Below are 14519 nucleotides of genomic sequence, written 5' to 3' on the forward strand. Positions count from 1 at the left end.
ATTGTGTTCCTCAAAAGATTTTTTAAATTGAACTGAGTTATCAGTTTTAACATTTTAATCGACAGGCTGTTGTTAACTACACTCCAGTTATCTAAATAAAAATTAAGCTACAGACGGACCTCAGTGCGCACGCGTGAAGGCGGCTAAATTCAAAACTCAAGACGTTAGCATCGAGACTTGTTCGCATTAGCTTCAAATTGTTACGTATCGTATGTAATGTGGTTGAAGATAAACGACTTGAAAATGGTTTCAAGTTAGTTAAGAAGTAATAACAAAAAACGTATTTGTCTTAGAACGCCGCAACATCTCAATCAACAATAGCAAGGTAAGCGCCCTAATGCTTCTTTGGTGTTCGGTTGTTTTCTTGTTTGATTACGTGAATGGGAAGCTAATAGGAACGTCAGAGTTAGTGGTTATCGGTTTGTCTCTTTAAAATATGATTTTTACAAGGGGAAATGCATAACGCTGCCTAGCTTTGTTTATTATTTCAAATAAGTTATGTTAACAGTAATTATCGAGCTGCATTTGTTCGTAAGGTCTTGGTAAACTGAATGACAGGTCTATTCTGTGGTGGTGATTTCCCATTTCATGGCTGCTGGAGAACAGTGGCGTTACTTTTGCACACCTGACAGGTGTGGCGTAGTAACTTAAAGTTTTCTTCAGTCTCATTTTTTTTTTAAATCAAGGTTGTAACTTACGGTCATGTGAAAAAGAAATGTGCACTGAACTCTGTGCAACTACACACCGAGATTCAGGAGCTTGCAGAACCACCTTAAGCAGCAATAACTGTTTGTTGGCATTTGTTCATGTACAGCTCATAAGGTCTTACCCCAGTATTTCATTCCGCTTAATAAAGTCTTTTAAACTTCATTAAACAGTGGTGACTTTATTGTGATTATTGTCAAATAAACCCATTGCCACTACTTTAGAAACAATTGTTTTTGTGTCCAAAGATAATGCTTAATTTTTACTCTTATCAGGTCTGCTAATCCCAAATACCTAGGACAAATTAAAAATGTTTCTTAAGCAACATTTTGGGTTTCAGGAAGACACTGTAGAAACAGTGATTTCTATATAAAGCATTATTTTATATTCGTACAGTTGACGATGGAGCCTCTGGATCCTCCAAAGAATAAGTGAGTGCAAAATTACTGTATTAAATAAAAAGGACATTGATATCGGGGCATTCCTACTTTACACCTTATGTTAACAAATGTATTGTGGTATTTATGTAATAGTTTTATTGTTCATGCTTTGTGTTACAGTGAAGGCAGTGGATTTTCAAAGCGCCGCCTTTCCTCGGTCAGTATCTTAATCAGAGGTGTGATTTTATTTATTTCTGTACAAATGAACTAAACTGTTTGCACCTTGTCATTTTCAGATTTTAAAAGCACCACGGAAATCAGCCAGGTTCGCTGACCAAGATCAGCAAGAAAATGTGGTAAACAGAGAGTCTGTTATAAGATTTCCAACTGCCTGTGGCAGTAGACACCCTTAAGGTTTAAAAATTAAAAAGTGGTGATATAATTTAGCCTTTTTCCTCTTAGGTGGAACGTGTCAAACCAGTGGAAAAGAGGAATTCAAGACGAGTCAGTTTTGCCCCTGCTAATGACGTCCTTCTGTTTTCTAAGTGAGACACGAAGAAATGCTCCTTTTACAAAAAGTACCTAACCACAAGTTGACCTAATCAGTGCTTCTCTCTTTATAGGGATGTCAAAAATGGCTCCCCTGTCCGAAGCCCTTTGCAAGAAATAATAACAGCAAGTATGTAATGTAGTATTATGTATAACAATGTAATTTTTAAAACTTTTTGTAATTTTTATAATTATATTGTATGTTATTCTACAGCAGGAGCAACAACCACACAAAATAGGTAAGGTGAAATGAGCTATTAAGGTCCAACCTGTCATCTGAATTTCAAGTCTTATTACAAAGAGTCAAATAAATTTCTTACATAAATGCTTTGGATTTTTTGTACAAGGGTGCAAGTGGGAGTCACTGAAGATGGGAGTGAAATCATTGGTAGGAGGATTGTTTTCAATGTACCGTCCACATTATCTGTTAGATAGTTATAGAGATCGCTGTTACTAAATTCAGGTCTCCAAATGTAGGTATGGAAACTCTTTTGAATGCTCCTCTACATGTTTCCCAACAAAAGGATAAGGTAAATTTGAAATCGATCTTTGCATTTATTACATTATTATAATGCTTAATAATAGCAGAAGTATTTTAACTTAACATTTGTTGTTCCCATTAACTGAGCAAAGGTTGTTTACCTTGATTAGGCCACTGGAGATGACTTTGGGGAGAAAACAGTGATGTTTTCCACAGAAGACGCAGCCATGGACATGACCCAAAGCCACACTATAAATATTGCTGCAGACATACCTGAAGATATACCCCTTGACAACTATGACATTTTCCCAGTTCTTGGAGAAAATCGCTTGATAGATGATAAAGCCACAGTCCTACCACTATCCACAGGCAGAATTGTCGACGTAAGCACATCATTGTCATGTTTGGATCCTGGATTTGAAAACTTCCTTGCAAGTCTGTCTAAACCAGGTGGCCAGAGCACTAATGCTGTAAACATCACGATGACTCTTCCTGCTGAACCATCCTCCGAAGAAACAAAAGGCTCCCTGGTCCAGATTAAAACACAAAGGCCTAATTTGGATAAAGAAAATCAAGTTCCAGTGTCCGTTTCTGCTCTGATGGAGAAGACACCACATAACACCAGGAAAACTGGAGAATCATCCTATAGGAGTGCACTCTGTCCAGAAGATGATGTGAGCATGGATATGACTGAAGCCCAGACAGGTCGCATCCTGGGAGTCTGTGATGATGACGATAATCCTTTCCAGTGTCTTTTTCCTACTCAAGACATGTACACCCACTCACAGATGAAACGGCAGCAGAGCAGTAAAGCATCAGGATTAACCAACCCAAAAGGTATGACATTTATGTCTGTCACTCAAATTAAATGGCAACTCTCCAGCATTTATACATCAGCTTATAAGTGATGAGAAGAAAATATGGGATGCCAAACAGACAACAAATTTGTTCTGCCACAGTTCCTTTAATGTAGACCATTTTTCTTAAATATCTTGCCATCTAGGCTCACAACTTTATGAAAGTTTAATACTAAAGCAAGGAAATTATCCCTGTATGCATTGTATGAATTTTATGCTTCATCAGTTTTAATGCTAATTGAATAGAATTTCAAATGGCCTTAATTTCATTTCACTTTTAATTATCAGATAAAGTGTCCTTGATAAATCCTCTCGTACCTGCTCCTCATCAAAGACACAAGGTAAGTTTGGCATTTATTTTTTTAAACTTTGCTTTCAGATTAAATACAACATATAAGCAAGTCATACATGGGAGGTTTTGTCTTTAGTTGCTCCTAACATAGTATAGATTTAAAATGTTGTCTTTAAATGCTAATAATTATTATTTCAAAGTAAAGTTTTGGTTGGCATGTAGTATTTGTGTGTCTTCTGTTCTTCAGGTGAGCTCTGATGCGAAAAACGAATGCAGAGAGAAGACAGTAGTGTTTGCTGGAGATGACGAGTTTATGGACATGACTGGGTGTCACACAGTAAACATCGCCTGTGGTCCATTGGTTCCAGAGGAAAAATCAGCAGATATTGATAAAGAGAACTTGCCACTAAATACCACTCAAAATGTTAGAGAGCCTTTTAAAGGCATTACCATCTGTCCTGAACTAGACATGGATATGACAGAAGCTCAAACTGGCCACATTTTGGAAGGTGTGCAGGACGATCCTTTTCAGTTTCTTTTTCCACCACAAGACATGTACACCCATTGTCTCAAGAAAGCAGTCCTGAATAGTACTTCAGGAGAGCGGATAAGTGAAGCACTCAAATCATCTAACCATAAAGGTAAGGTGCTGTTCGAACCCTGATGTTTCTGAGAGGGGGAAAAAGGTTATCTAAATTGAGGAGGAGCTTAAACACAATTTCAGACAGTAGATGAATTTAATTGCTGAACCAAGACCTAGTGTAAGGGAGGGGGGGAAAAGCAAACATGAACTGTAATCCATACAAAGTTACTCTACCAGAGCTTAAGAATAATAAAAAAAAAAATGACAGAAACTTTAAATCTTTGTTTGAGGTCATGTGAATGCTTTTGTATTAAATTTCCTGAAATTTATTTTCCAAAACAGATTCTTCTTTATTTATTTATTTTCAACCAATTAATTAATGAATTCACTAGTTTTGCAGTGTTCTGGTTTCTTTAGCTAATCTATTTATTTATTACCCATTTCCACATTTAGGTATTGAAGCTTCATCTTTAAAGGCACTAAAAAATCAGGTGAGATTAAATGTTTTTCCCTTTTTATTTTTTAATTACTGCATAACGCAATACTTGTTCTAGCTGGTCTGGAAGATAGAACCAGCGATACTAATGTGAAACTGTCATATTGCCAAATCAAGGTTGATATTTTGCTGTATACTCAAAGTATTTCCTTTCCCATCCACAGAACAAACCTGACATTGAGAACAACTACAGCGACAAAACAGTGAGATTTTCTGCAGATGATGCCTGTATGGATGTGACACGAAGTCACACTGTAAATATCCACCAGTTGCAAGTACAGTCTGACCAAAATTTTGACTTTTTACCTGCTAAAGAGAAAACTTTAAGATTCACTCCAGATGACAGTATTATGGATAAGAATTATGGCCTCACTACAAACACTTCCAGTGATTCAGCGTCCAATTCAGTTAATTCTGAGAAGAAACAAGACCGTCAAATATGTGATCTGCCTAGGAACACATCTTTGTCAGCACATAGTTTGGATCCAGGGTCAAAAAACCTTACAGCTTCCTCCAGCATTAATCCTATAATTACTAAAATGACCTCTAATGGAAATGCAGTCTGTCCTGAAGGAGACATAAGCATGGACATGACTGAAGCTCAAACTGGCTACATTTTGGAAGGGGATGCAGGCACAGCTACAGATGGCCGTCTTCAGGATCTTTTTCCCACGCAAAGCATACACCCCCAAAGTGGTAATGTCAGAAAAGCTGACTGGCAGAACAGTAAAGCAACTGGATTATCAAGCTGTAAAGGTATGAAAACGGCAAAGCTATTGGGCTTTTTTGTCTGTTTGTTTTGGGGGTTTTTTACATAGAAAATGTACAGAGTGCCTCAGTTAAGTTTTAATAATTATTATGTATTGAAGTTATGGTCAGGCAGCTGTTTCTCACTCAGTTTTACCATGTCCACCTTTAGGTAAAGAAAATTTCCTGAAGACTTCTGGAAACACAAAGGTGCAAAGACAGCAGGTGAGCATAAACACGTCTTGATCTTTTTGTTAATGTTAGTTTTATTCAGTCAGCTGCATCAAATAATGCCTTTGTTTTAACAATGGATCAAATAAATTTAAAAGAGATGGGGTCATTTTGGTCAATACTTGCTTTACATTAAAGGCTTTTGTTTTATTTTTATTAAGTTTATATGGTTTCAGTAAGACATTTTAATTTTACTACAAACCTAAGATGTCATAAAAAGTCAATCAAATAGTGAGGCCTCCGGTCTGTGTGGAAACATATCTTCATGAACACATGTGCTCTGCTGCACTGTCTTTCTCAGGTTAAGCTTAATGTGGAAGATGACTGCAAAGAGAAGACAGTGGTTCCTGTTGCACAAAGTCTCACAGTGAACATTGTCAGTGATTTAGAACTGCAGTCTCACCAAGACACAGGCCTCTTACCTGCTAATGGAGAAAAGACAGTGAGGTTCAGTATAGATGATGCTGCAATGGATGTGACACGAAGTCACACTGTGAACATTGCCACCGATGTAAACCTGCTGTCAGATCACAGTTTACCTCTCCATGGAGAAAAGACGGTGAGGTTTGGTATAGATGATGCTGCCATGGATGTGACACGAAGTCACACTGTGAATATTGCCACTGATGTAAACCTGCTGTCAGATCACAATTCAGACCTTTTACCTCCTACCGGAGAAAAAACTGTGAGGTTCAGTACAGATGATGCTGCCATGGAGGTGACACGAAGTCACACTGTGAACATTGCCACCAATCTAAACCTGCAGTCAGATCACAATTCAGACCTTTTACCTCCTATCGGAGAAAAAACTGTGAGGTTTGGTACAGATGATGCTGCCATGGAGGTGACACGAAGTCACACTGTGAACATTGCCACCGATGTAAACTTGCTGTCAGATCACAGTTTACCTCTCAATGGAGAAAAGACGGTGAGGTTCGGTACAGATGATGCTGCCATGGAGGTGACACGAAGTCACACTGTGAACATTGCCACTAATCTAAACCTGCAGCCAGATCACAATTCAGACCTTTTACCTCCTATTGGAGAAAAAACTGTGAGGTTTAATACAGATGATGCAGCGATGGATATGACACGAAGTCACACTGTGAACATCATCAATGATTTACAACTGGAGTCGCACCAAAACACCAGTGCCGTACCTCCTAGTGGAGAGAAAACAGTGAGGTTTACTACCAGTAATCCAGCTACTGATGTGACACGAAGTCGCACTGTAAAAATTGCCACCGATTTTGACAAGAAGTTGCATCAAAATGTGGATTTTCCACTTACCTCCGAAGAGAAAACAGTGAGGTTCAATGCAAATGATGGAGCAATGGATATGACGGAGTGCCTCACTATAAGTATTCCAAGTGTTTCTGCACCAGACCCGGTTCTACCATTGCAAAAGGTTCTGCCCATTCAGGAAATCCAAGGTCTTTCTTTTAAAGTAGAGAAATCAAATAGTGAGGCCCGTGGTCTGCATGGAAACATATCTTCGTCAGCACATGAATTTAAAAACTTGTCAAACACAAGTGGCCCGTGGACTGATATTAAACAACAGGACAATGATATACCATCCCCTCAAAAAGCTACGGACCCAAGGGACATACTGATACAGCTTAAAACACAGAAACCTGCTATGAATCCTGAAAGTGAAGCTCCAGGTTTGGTTTCATCTTTCATAAAGAAGCCAGTAAGTACAACCATGATGGACTGTACAGAAATCAATGTGAGCATGGATATGACTGAAGCTCAAACAGGATGCATTTTGGGTCAGATGTGCACAGATGACCCCCTTCAGTGCCTGTCCTCCACACAAGATCCCAATTCAGACCTCACACAGAGGAGTGGTGATTTGGTGTTATCCAATCCTGATGACCAGGAAATTGTGAATGTGCCAGATTCTCTTAACTCAAACGAAAGGGAGAACACAGAAGAACCTGAACCAAGAACTACAGCTTGTCTGATATCACAGGATATGGAAAGGTCACCCAATTTTGCTGGCAAGGATGCTGATGCGTTGTGCTCACGAAAGTCTAGACGAATCAGTTTAGCTGATATTCAGTCAAAAGTAAGGCGTTTGAGTCACATGATAAGTGCAGCTCCCAGTGCAGTTGGAACCGATAACTGCACTGCACCTTTGCATCATTTGGAGCAAGACCTCGAGAAAAACTCAAAAGATAAAACGTTACCCGTCACTGTGGCAGACCCAGAAGCTGAAATGGAATTGGTAAACACTGAAGACAATGCACAAGCTCAGTGTTTTATAGAAGCAGAGCATCCCAGTGATGCTATTACTACAACTCCTTTCAGCTCAAAGACCAAACAGCTTATGTCAAGAATCTCACTGGGAGGCTTTAAGCCGAAACTGCCCCAAAAATTCAAACCTGATGAGTCAAAGAGAGTGAAATCTTCAGGACAGCATACAAAGATGATCACCGTCAACGTTGCCAAGGAGGTGAACACCTTTGATGGTGATGTTAGTGATATTTACAATGAAGAGCTGGGTAGTTATGAAGATATGTCAGAAACACTGGACACTAGAAGTCCTCAGAAAAGTCCAGAGTTCAACATGGTTGAGCCTTTAGAGGACACTGTGTTTGAAGATGTTATTAACCCTGTTCATGGACAAAAGAGACTTCTGCCAGAAGATAAAACTACTGTGGAGGATCAAAAGAGAATGAAAGCATCCTGTGAGACTGTTGAAGTGGTAGGTCAGCTTTCTCCATTTTACGTAATTTACCTTTAATATGGTTTCTTTTATCCCATGTGTTTTGTTTCTTCTTGTGCATTGCAGTCAGAGGTCATAGAGTGTGACAGTAATATAACTACAGCTCGTACGACTACACAGACAATAGATTCCTCCAGCAATCACACAGCCAGCATCAAATGCGAAACTGCATCTGAGTCAAGTAAGTTCTTATCTTTGACGTTGATGGGCATCATTAAGATTTTGTATTCCTGATTAAAATAATGTTTCCTTTGACACTATTGTTATTAAATATCTTTGTTTTCTTTTGTTTGTTTTTTTTAGCTTTTAAACACAGCTTGTTTGAATCTCAGCTTGAAGACAGTGCTGTTGATGTGCAGATGGTAAGAAGTTTTATTTTTAAAAATTGATTTATTTGAAATCTGAAAATGTACACTTGCCTCATATTTGACTGCATTTGATGCCTTGATTACAGAAACTCAAAGATGGCACCATAACGGTCTTGGAGTTTTTTAAACTCTTCGGCATTGACTTTGTCATCCATAATCCTCGAGAGAGTGTCCTTCCTGGCAGAGTAGGTCAATTTTCTGTGTTAAAAATTACTTCCCCATTATATACACAAAAAAAAATATTATGTTATAGCGACTTTTTTTGTTGTTTTTTCAGTTTTTGTCAGACACAGAGGCCTCACCAATGGATGTACTGAAAGACCAACATATCAGTCATCCTAAACAGATGGTCTATGAGACGGATGTCTTTAACCTCACAGGAAAGGTTGAAGGGTATGTGCACTTCAAGTTTTATAACATATACTATACACATGATTAAACCTACAGAAATACACTGAAAACATTAAGTAGTTAAATACATTTATTCATCTAAACTTGTGGTTTAGATCAGTGGTCCCCAACCTTTTTTGCGCCACAGACCGGTTTATGTCTGACAATATTTTCATGGACCGGCCTTTAAGGTGTCCCGGATAAATACAACAAAATAAAACCAGTACCAAAAAAAAGAAGATTTATTCATAACACACGGGGTAAGACCCAGAGAAACCGAGTGTAACAATAAAAACGATTTTAAAAAATAACGCTAAAAACCCTGAAAACCATAAATTTCACACCCAAGCCACAACACTCGCAGCCCGGTACCAAGCGACTCACGGACTGGTATTGGTCCGTGGCCCGGGGGTTGGGGACCGCTGGTTTAGATGAATTGCGCTGTATCTTTAAAACTCACAAAATCACAAGGAAAAACTGGGTGTCGCTTACAAACACAATTATAACTCATTAAAAATTGTACAATTGTTTTTATGTTTAATCTCAGATGTTACAATTGAAGTTTAAAAACATGTCTGTTTTGTTCTTTCTAGGCTGAAGGTGCGAATGCGGGATCTAAACAAACCTCTTAATACTGTCAATAGATCTTTGTGGGAGGACATGAGATATGCTTCAGATAAAGAGGTATAAGTCAAAGTGTAATTTTTTTTTTATGTGATATGTTTAAATTTATTTGGGCAGAATGAACATTCAGTCATTTACAGTATATAGTTTTTTAATTGCAATGTATTTTATTTTACTTTATTTAGCTATTGGCCTTTGCTGTGCGCTTGTGTGTGACATGAATTTGGCATCTGTTCTCACATTTCACCCAATGCGGCGTTTGTTTGAATCAACAGCTGAAATCTTTCGGGGCTAAACTAAAGGAGAGAAATAACTTCTTCAGAAAAACAAGCAAAGTTCAGTCACATGAAATGAAGGAGGTTCTGTACTCAAATCTTGTGCAGGCGAATCTGGTAAGAACTTTCACACATTTAGAAAAAAACACTAAAATGCAAAATTGGGGACTTCTTTGAATGCAAAATGAAATTGACGTTTTGTTTTTGGGTTTGTTTTTTGTTTTGTTTTGTTTTTCCAGGAGGAGCAGCAGAAGTTAAGAGGAAGAATTCAGGAAGCAGATGAGATGATAAAAACTCTGGATGACTGTATTTGTGAATTAGAAACAGGTATAGCTACTTTGAAAACATGACTTTCCTGTTTGTGATATACCACTGAGTTTGCTCATTTTGTAGATATTAACTAATGTTTCAGTCACAAACATATGTATTCCTTTATCGTTTGGCTGTTGCTAGATGAAATCGATCGCAACGATGGTGCTGCACCGCAAATCTCTATGTGATTGGTTTTGTTGCTAGCATATTTCCACAGTTGTCAGTAGTTTTGATGGAATGATGACCTGTCAGCAAACCTTTCTCTGGGGGCACAAATAGGTTGGATGTGTTGCTCTAGCCTAACATATTCTCCTTCATTTAGAATTATCTGCAGTTGAAGAAAAAGGGTTTGAAGACAAACCAAGTCTGAAGTCGCTGCAGGAAGGTAACTTCTTATTGTTTGATCTGTTTGTTTTTTATTTTACGTCAGTTTAATTGAATAAGTCCTAAGTGCCTTTACTGGTTCATTTTGTTTAACAGAAATGAAGAGAGTCACTGAGACGACGGCTGATAATGAGAGGTGGGTTAAAATTAACTATCTTCTTTTTTTTTTCTTCGTTGAATTATGCAGTGAATGTTGAGAATTACCTGTTTTGAGCGTTCTCGTTTATTTCTTCTTTGTTTTCTTTGTTCCTGCCACAGACAAATATCTGAACTAGAGATGCAGAAGAAGCAGAATTCAAGTAAAGTCAAAAGGCTTCGAGCTGAGGCGAGGAACCTGGAGATTCATATGGGCGTTCTGAATATGTCAGTACCAAAAACATTTTTTACAGCTTAAGACCAGTTCTGTAGACAAATATTATAAAGTAAAACTGGTTTTGTACATTGTTTACATCAGGATGAATGAATGGAAGCTCAGAGAAATGAGGGACAACTGCAGAGTCTTCACTTTCCTCCATGAGACCATGCATCTGCAGCTGGTGTTTGAAAAGGCCAATGGTATTTCTTTTTTTCATACAGTTTAAAGCAGTTTCTAACAGTTGTGACTATCTTGTACTCATGGTTACACTTCAGTCAGTAGAGTTCATGCGAACTTTGAACAGTATTAAAAGTTAGGTTTTGCTTAATTCTCTTGGTTTGGGTTTTTTTAAGACGCAATCTAATAACTTTGTTTTTCTGATTTTGAAGGTAATGATGCCAACACTGAGCAGAAAATAACACACATCACTTTTAAACTGGAACTTGATGGTAAGAAAATAAGTACAAGAATCTTTCTGTGATGGATGGTTATTAGATCTTTTCATCCTACCTGCCATGCTAAATTGCACTTACTATGATGAATATGTACTGAAAGCAATTATATTTTCTACCAGATGAGAAGTCACAGTGCCATGCACGCCTTGTTCACAAATTGGTCTCCGAGTACATTGAAGGTGAAAGTTGCTGGGTAAAGAAATACCCAACAAGAAGACAAGTACCAAAGGTAAGTGTAAATAAACACTTAAATGAGTGGACCCACTCCAGATACATACAAAGGACAGAAACTGGCTCATGTAAAATGGGCCAGATACTTAACCCCGAGTTGCTCCCAATGTGTTCATTAGAGTGTGAATGCGTGTGATAGAAAGCGCTAGAGAAAAGTGCCTGTTTTTAATTAGATCAGGCCTGTGGGTTGTTTCTCGCATACTTTTGTTGCATCCACAGTGGTCGCCCCCTGGTGGCCATTAAAACAAATGCCAGTTTAAATTAGTCTGTTTTAGCTTAAATGATGAGATCCAGAAGATATGTCTATCGTTTATACAGTCTGTGCTTTCAGCTAAAGTATTTTGCCTGCTGTTGTTCTCAGCTTCTCCATGATGTCAGCCTGGTGGTGAGTCGATGTCGTCTTCTGGGAGAGGAACTGCGTCTCCTGAAACTGTGGGGAGGTCTACGGCTGGATATACTCGACATCAGCTGCATGGACACAAAGTAAGAACTACTGTGTTTCACAGAAATGACAAATATTCCACTTTTTTAACCAAAAAATCATTCACATCTGCATGCAGTTTTGCATTTTGCAATGCTGTGGTGTGTAACATTCAATTATTCTTCCAGAGTGCGCATTGTCTTCAGCAGTCTGAAGAAATTTTCCAAATTTGAGGTCGTCTTTGCCATCTGTCTCATCAACCACTTCTGTGTCCTGCAAGTAGAGAGCTTTAAAAACATCATTGGAAGCACAACGTAAGTAAAATTAAGATATAAATCAAGAAATTTAGAATTTAGATTTTAAAAACCTATTGTTTATTTAAAGAATACTGACAGAAATTAAGTTGTTTTATGGAGCATATTACTATTGAAGGTAACCGTGACAAAGAAATAATATATTATTTTCAAGTATAAAGTTACATTTTTACATTTTTGTGTATTTCTAGGATTCAACAGATTGAAGACATTGTGGCTTCGTTCACTCCCGCCAAAAACCTGCTGACAAAGACTGTCAGAAAGATTCATGAAGTGTTATTATGTTGAGACCAGGAATGAGTCCAGGATCACATTTTGATTCTAGTTGTTTGTAATTAAAGTCTGTTGTACAGTATAGACGGGAAAGACTAAAAACTTAAATTCTTTTACAAATCCAAGAATAAGTATAGTGTACAGAGTCTTAGTCTGATGTTTCTTCTGATGTGTGAAAGATGTGCTGTTTTGCTTTTTGCTGTACACACAAACAGTTCTCACTGTACAAAGCTGTTCTGTTTCTGCAGACTTTAATGTTCCAATATGGGCAAAAAAATAAAAAGATGAATTGGCTCAAATGAAAGCTATGTTTTGAGTTAAAAGGATTTGCAAACATTGAAATCTAAAGAACTCTTAAAAAAAAAAAAAAACAGCATTACTGACTGCACGATTATGGTCACTGTAGTTTAAAACATAAAACCCTATTATTGTATTATTGTGGTGCAGTTTCCAGAGTTGCCTCTAGATGGTGGACATTACCCATCACCTGTTGGAAGTTTTTGCTGAACCTCCCACATGTAAATATCAGTATCGCTTTTGTTTATACTGAAATGATTATAAGCACATAATCTCTTTCCAGGCTTTTTTATTAGACAGCAGTAACTGTAAAATAAACATGCTTTGCATTATAATGGCTGTGTGAGTATTTTGTGCCACATTTTCACCCAGTCTTCTTTGTGAGATGCATTTTGTTTGAAAATGGATCACAGTAAAGAATAAAACAGGGTGTCAGTTAAATTGGCTGAAACATGTGATCAATAATACAAATCAAAATGTGAAATTAGATTGCAGGTGAGTAGACACCTCTGAGAATAATCCATCTTCATTAAGCTTAATTTAAAATTTCCATGACCTCAAATGATTCAAAAGTCTTTCAAATCCTTATAAAATGGTCAATATTTGTAATTCTTAAACATATTTCTTAAGTATTGCAAAGGACATAGGGTTTAAAAACTGACTTATGCAAAACAGCTGAACTGCAAGCTTAAATGTGCACTTTGTGTAAAGAAAGCTCTACAAATAAGGCATCAAAATGCATCTTCCTCTGCAACTGCTGTACTTTGGTTAGACTTCGGAGGTCACTATGGGTCTGTGAAATATATGGTGCTCTGGTAGCTGTTGCCTTTGTTCAGTAAAAAAAATCAAGATATTTAGAAAGTTTTGTCCCACATTTCAAATGATAGTGTTTGTCCTGAAATAAAAGAAACCTTTAAGATGTTATAGGTAGTTTGTAGGTAGATGGAGTATGCAGGTTATGGACCTATATTATATATACACAATATATAATATAGGTCCATAACCCTATACTTTAAGGCATGTTTGGAAAAAAAAAAAAAAATCATACTATATCATACCAAAATTTGACTACTTTTTTTAAAAAATTAAGCATCCAGTTTAGGCTAAAGGCTGCTAAATAGTGGAAGATGTAAACATTTGCCTGATCCTGGCTCTGTTCTCAGCCAAGACATGACTGACATGGACAGTGTCCAGAGTTCATCTGAAAGGTCAAACAGCCAGAGACGAGCCTCTAAGAAGACGGATGGGGGTGGGCAATGACAGTCTACTCCCCGAGCCCCGACATCAAGGGTCAAAGTGGACGTTTCCAAACCGTCACCCTCGAGTGAGCCGCAAGGGGAGACGAGGTCCTCCCTTCCTCCCCCAGGAACAACGGCTGCTGTCAAACCAAATAGAGGACAGCAACATTTGGGTCTCCTGACCTCCTGAGGGTCAACTCAATCTGATTTTAATCGATCAACTGAAGGATTTTTCATTATGTGTGTGAGCGATTCATTCGGTCATTAGATTATACAACACTGAGAACAGGAGCAAAGTTTTTCCTCAAGGTCACTCTTGTTATATTATGTGATTGAATTTCACTTGGTTTTCTTTTTGCTTTGCAAATACCTGAGAAGAAATGTGGCTCAGTCATTGCTTCCTTTCCTCCTTGTAAAGATTTCCATTCTAATGTATTTACCAGTCTATTGCAGTTATGTGACCTTCTTATTAGCTGTGCAATTAAGTTGTTAAAAACAGATTTCAGACTTAATGTATTATTTGATTATAT

General features: G+C 37.7%; 1 protein-coding gene across 1 annotated transcript; it reads left to right on the forward strand.

Moving 5' to 3' along the window:
• The first annotated feature begins 113 nt into the window (after positions 1–113).
• knl1 (kinetochore scaffold 1) lies at positions 114–13086 on the forward strand. Its single transcript, XM_005475075.4, has 32 exons — positions 114–325; positions 1102–1136; positions 1266–1302; positions 1382–1441; positions 1548–1630; positions 1709–1764; positions 1849–1873; positions 1982–2022; positions 2112–2164; positions 2286–2952; positions 3261–3313; positions 3512–3905; positions 4301–4338; positions 4508–5099; positions 5263–5315; positions 5623–8031; positions 8119–8233; positions 8356–8414; positions 8507–8605; positions 8698–8813; positions 9404–9494; positions 9710–9826; positions 9949–10036; positions 10344–10406; positions 10502–10541; positions 10664–10768; positions 10860–10960; positions 11150–11209; positions 11335–11444; positions 11808–11929; positions 12056–12181; positions 12373–13086. Exons 2-32 carry the CDS (start codon positions 1108–1110, stop codon positions 12467–12469), a joined length of 6099 nt encoding a protein of 2032 aa, XP_005475132.1. The 5' UTR covers positions 114–325; positions 1102–1107; the 3' UTR covers positions 12470–13086.
• Positions 13087–14519: the final 1433 nt, after the last annotated feature.

This window comes from Oreochromis niloticus, linkage group LG15 (assembly GCF_001858045.2).
Source record: "Oreochromis niloticus isolate F11D_XX linkage group LG15, O_niloticus_UMD_NMBU, whole genome shotgun sequence".
Taxonomy (NCBI): Eukaryota; Metazoa; Chordata; class Actinopteri; order Cichliformes; family Cichlidae; genus Oreochromis; species Oreochromis niloticus.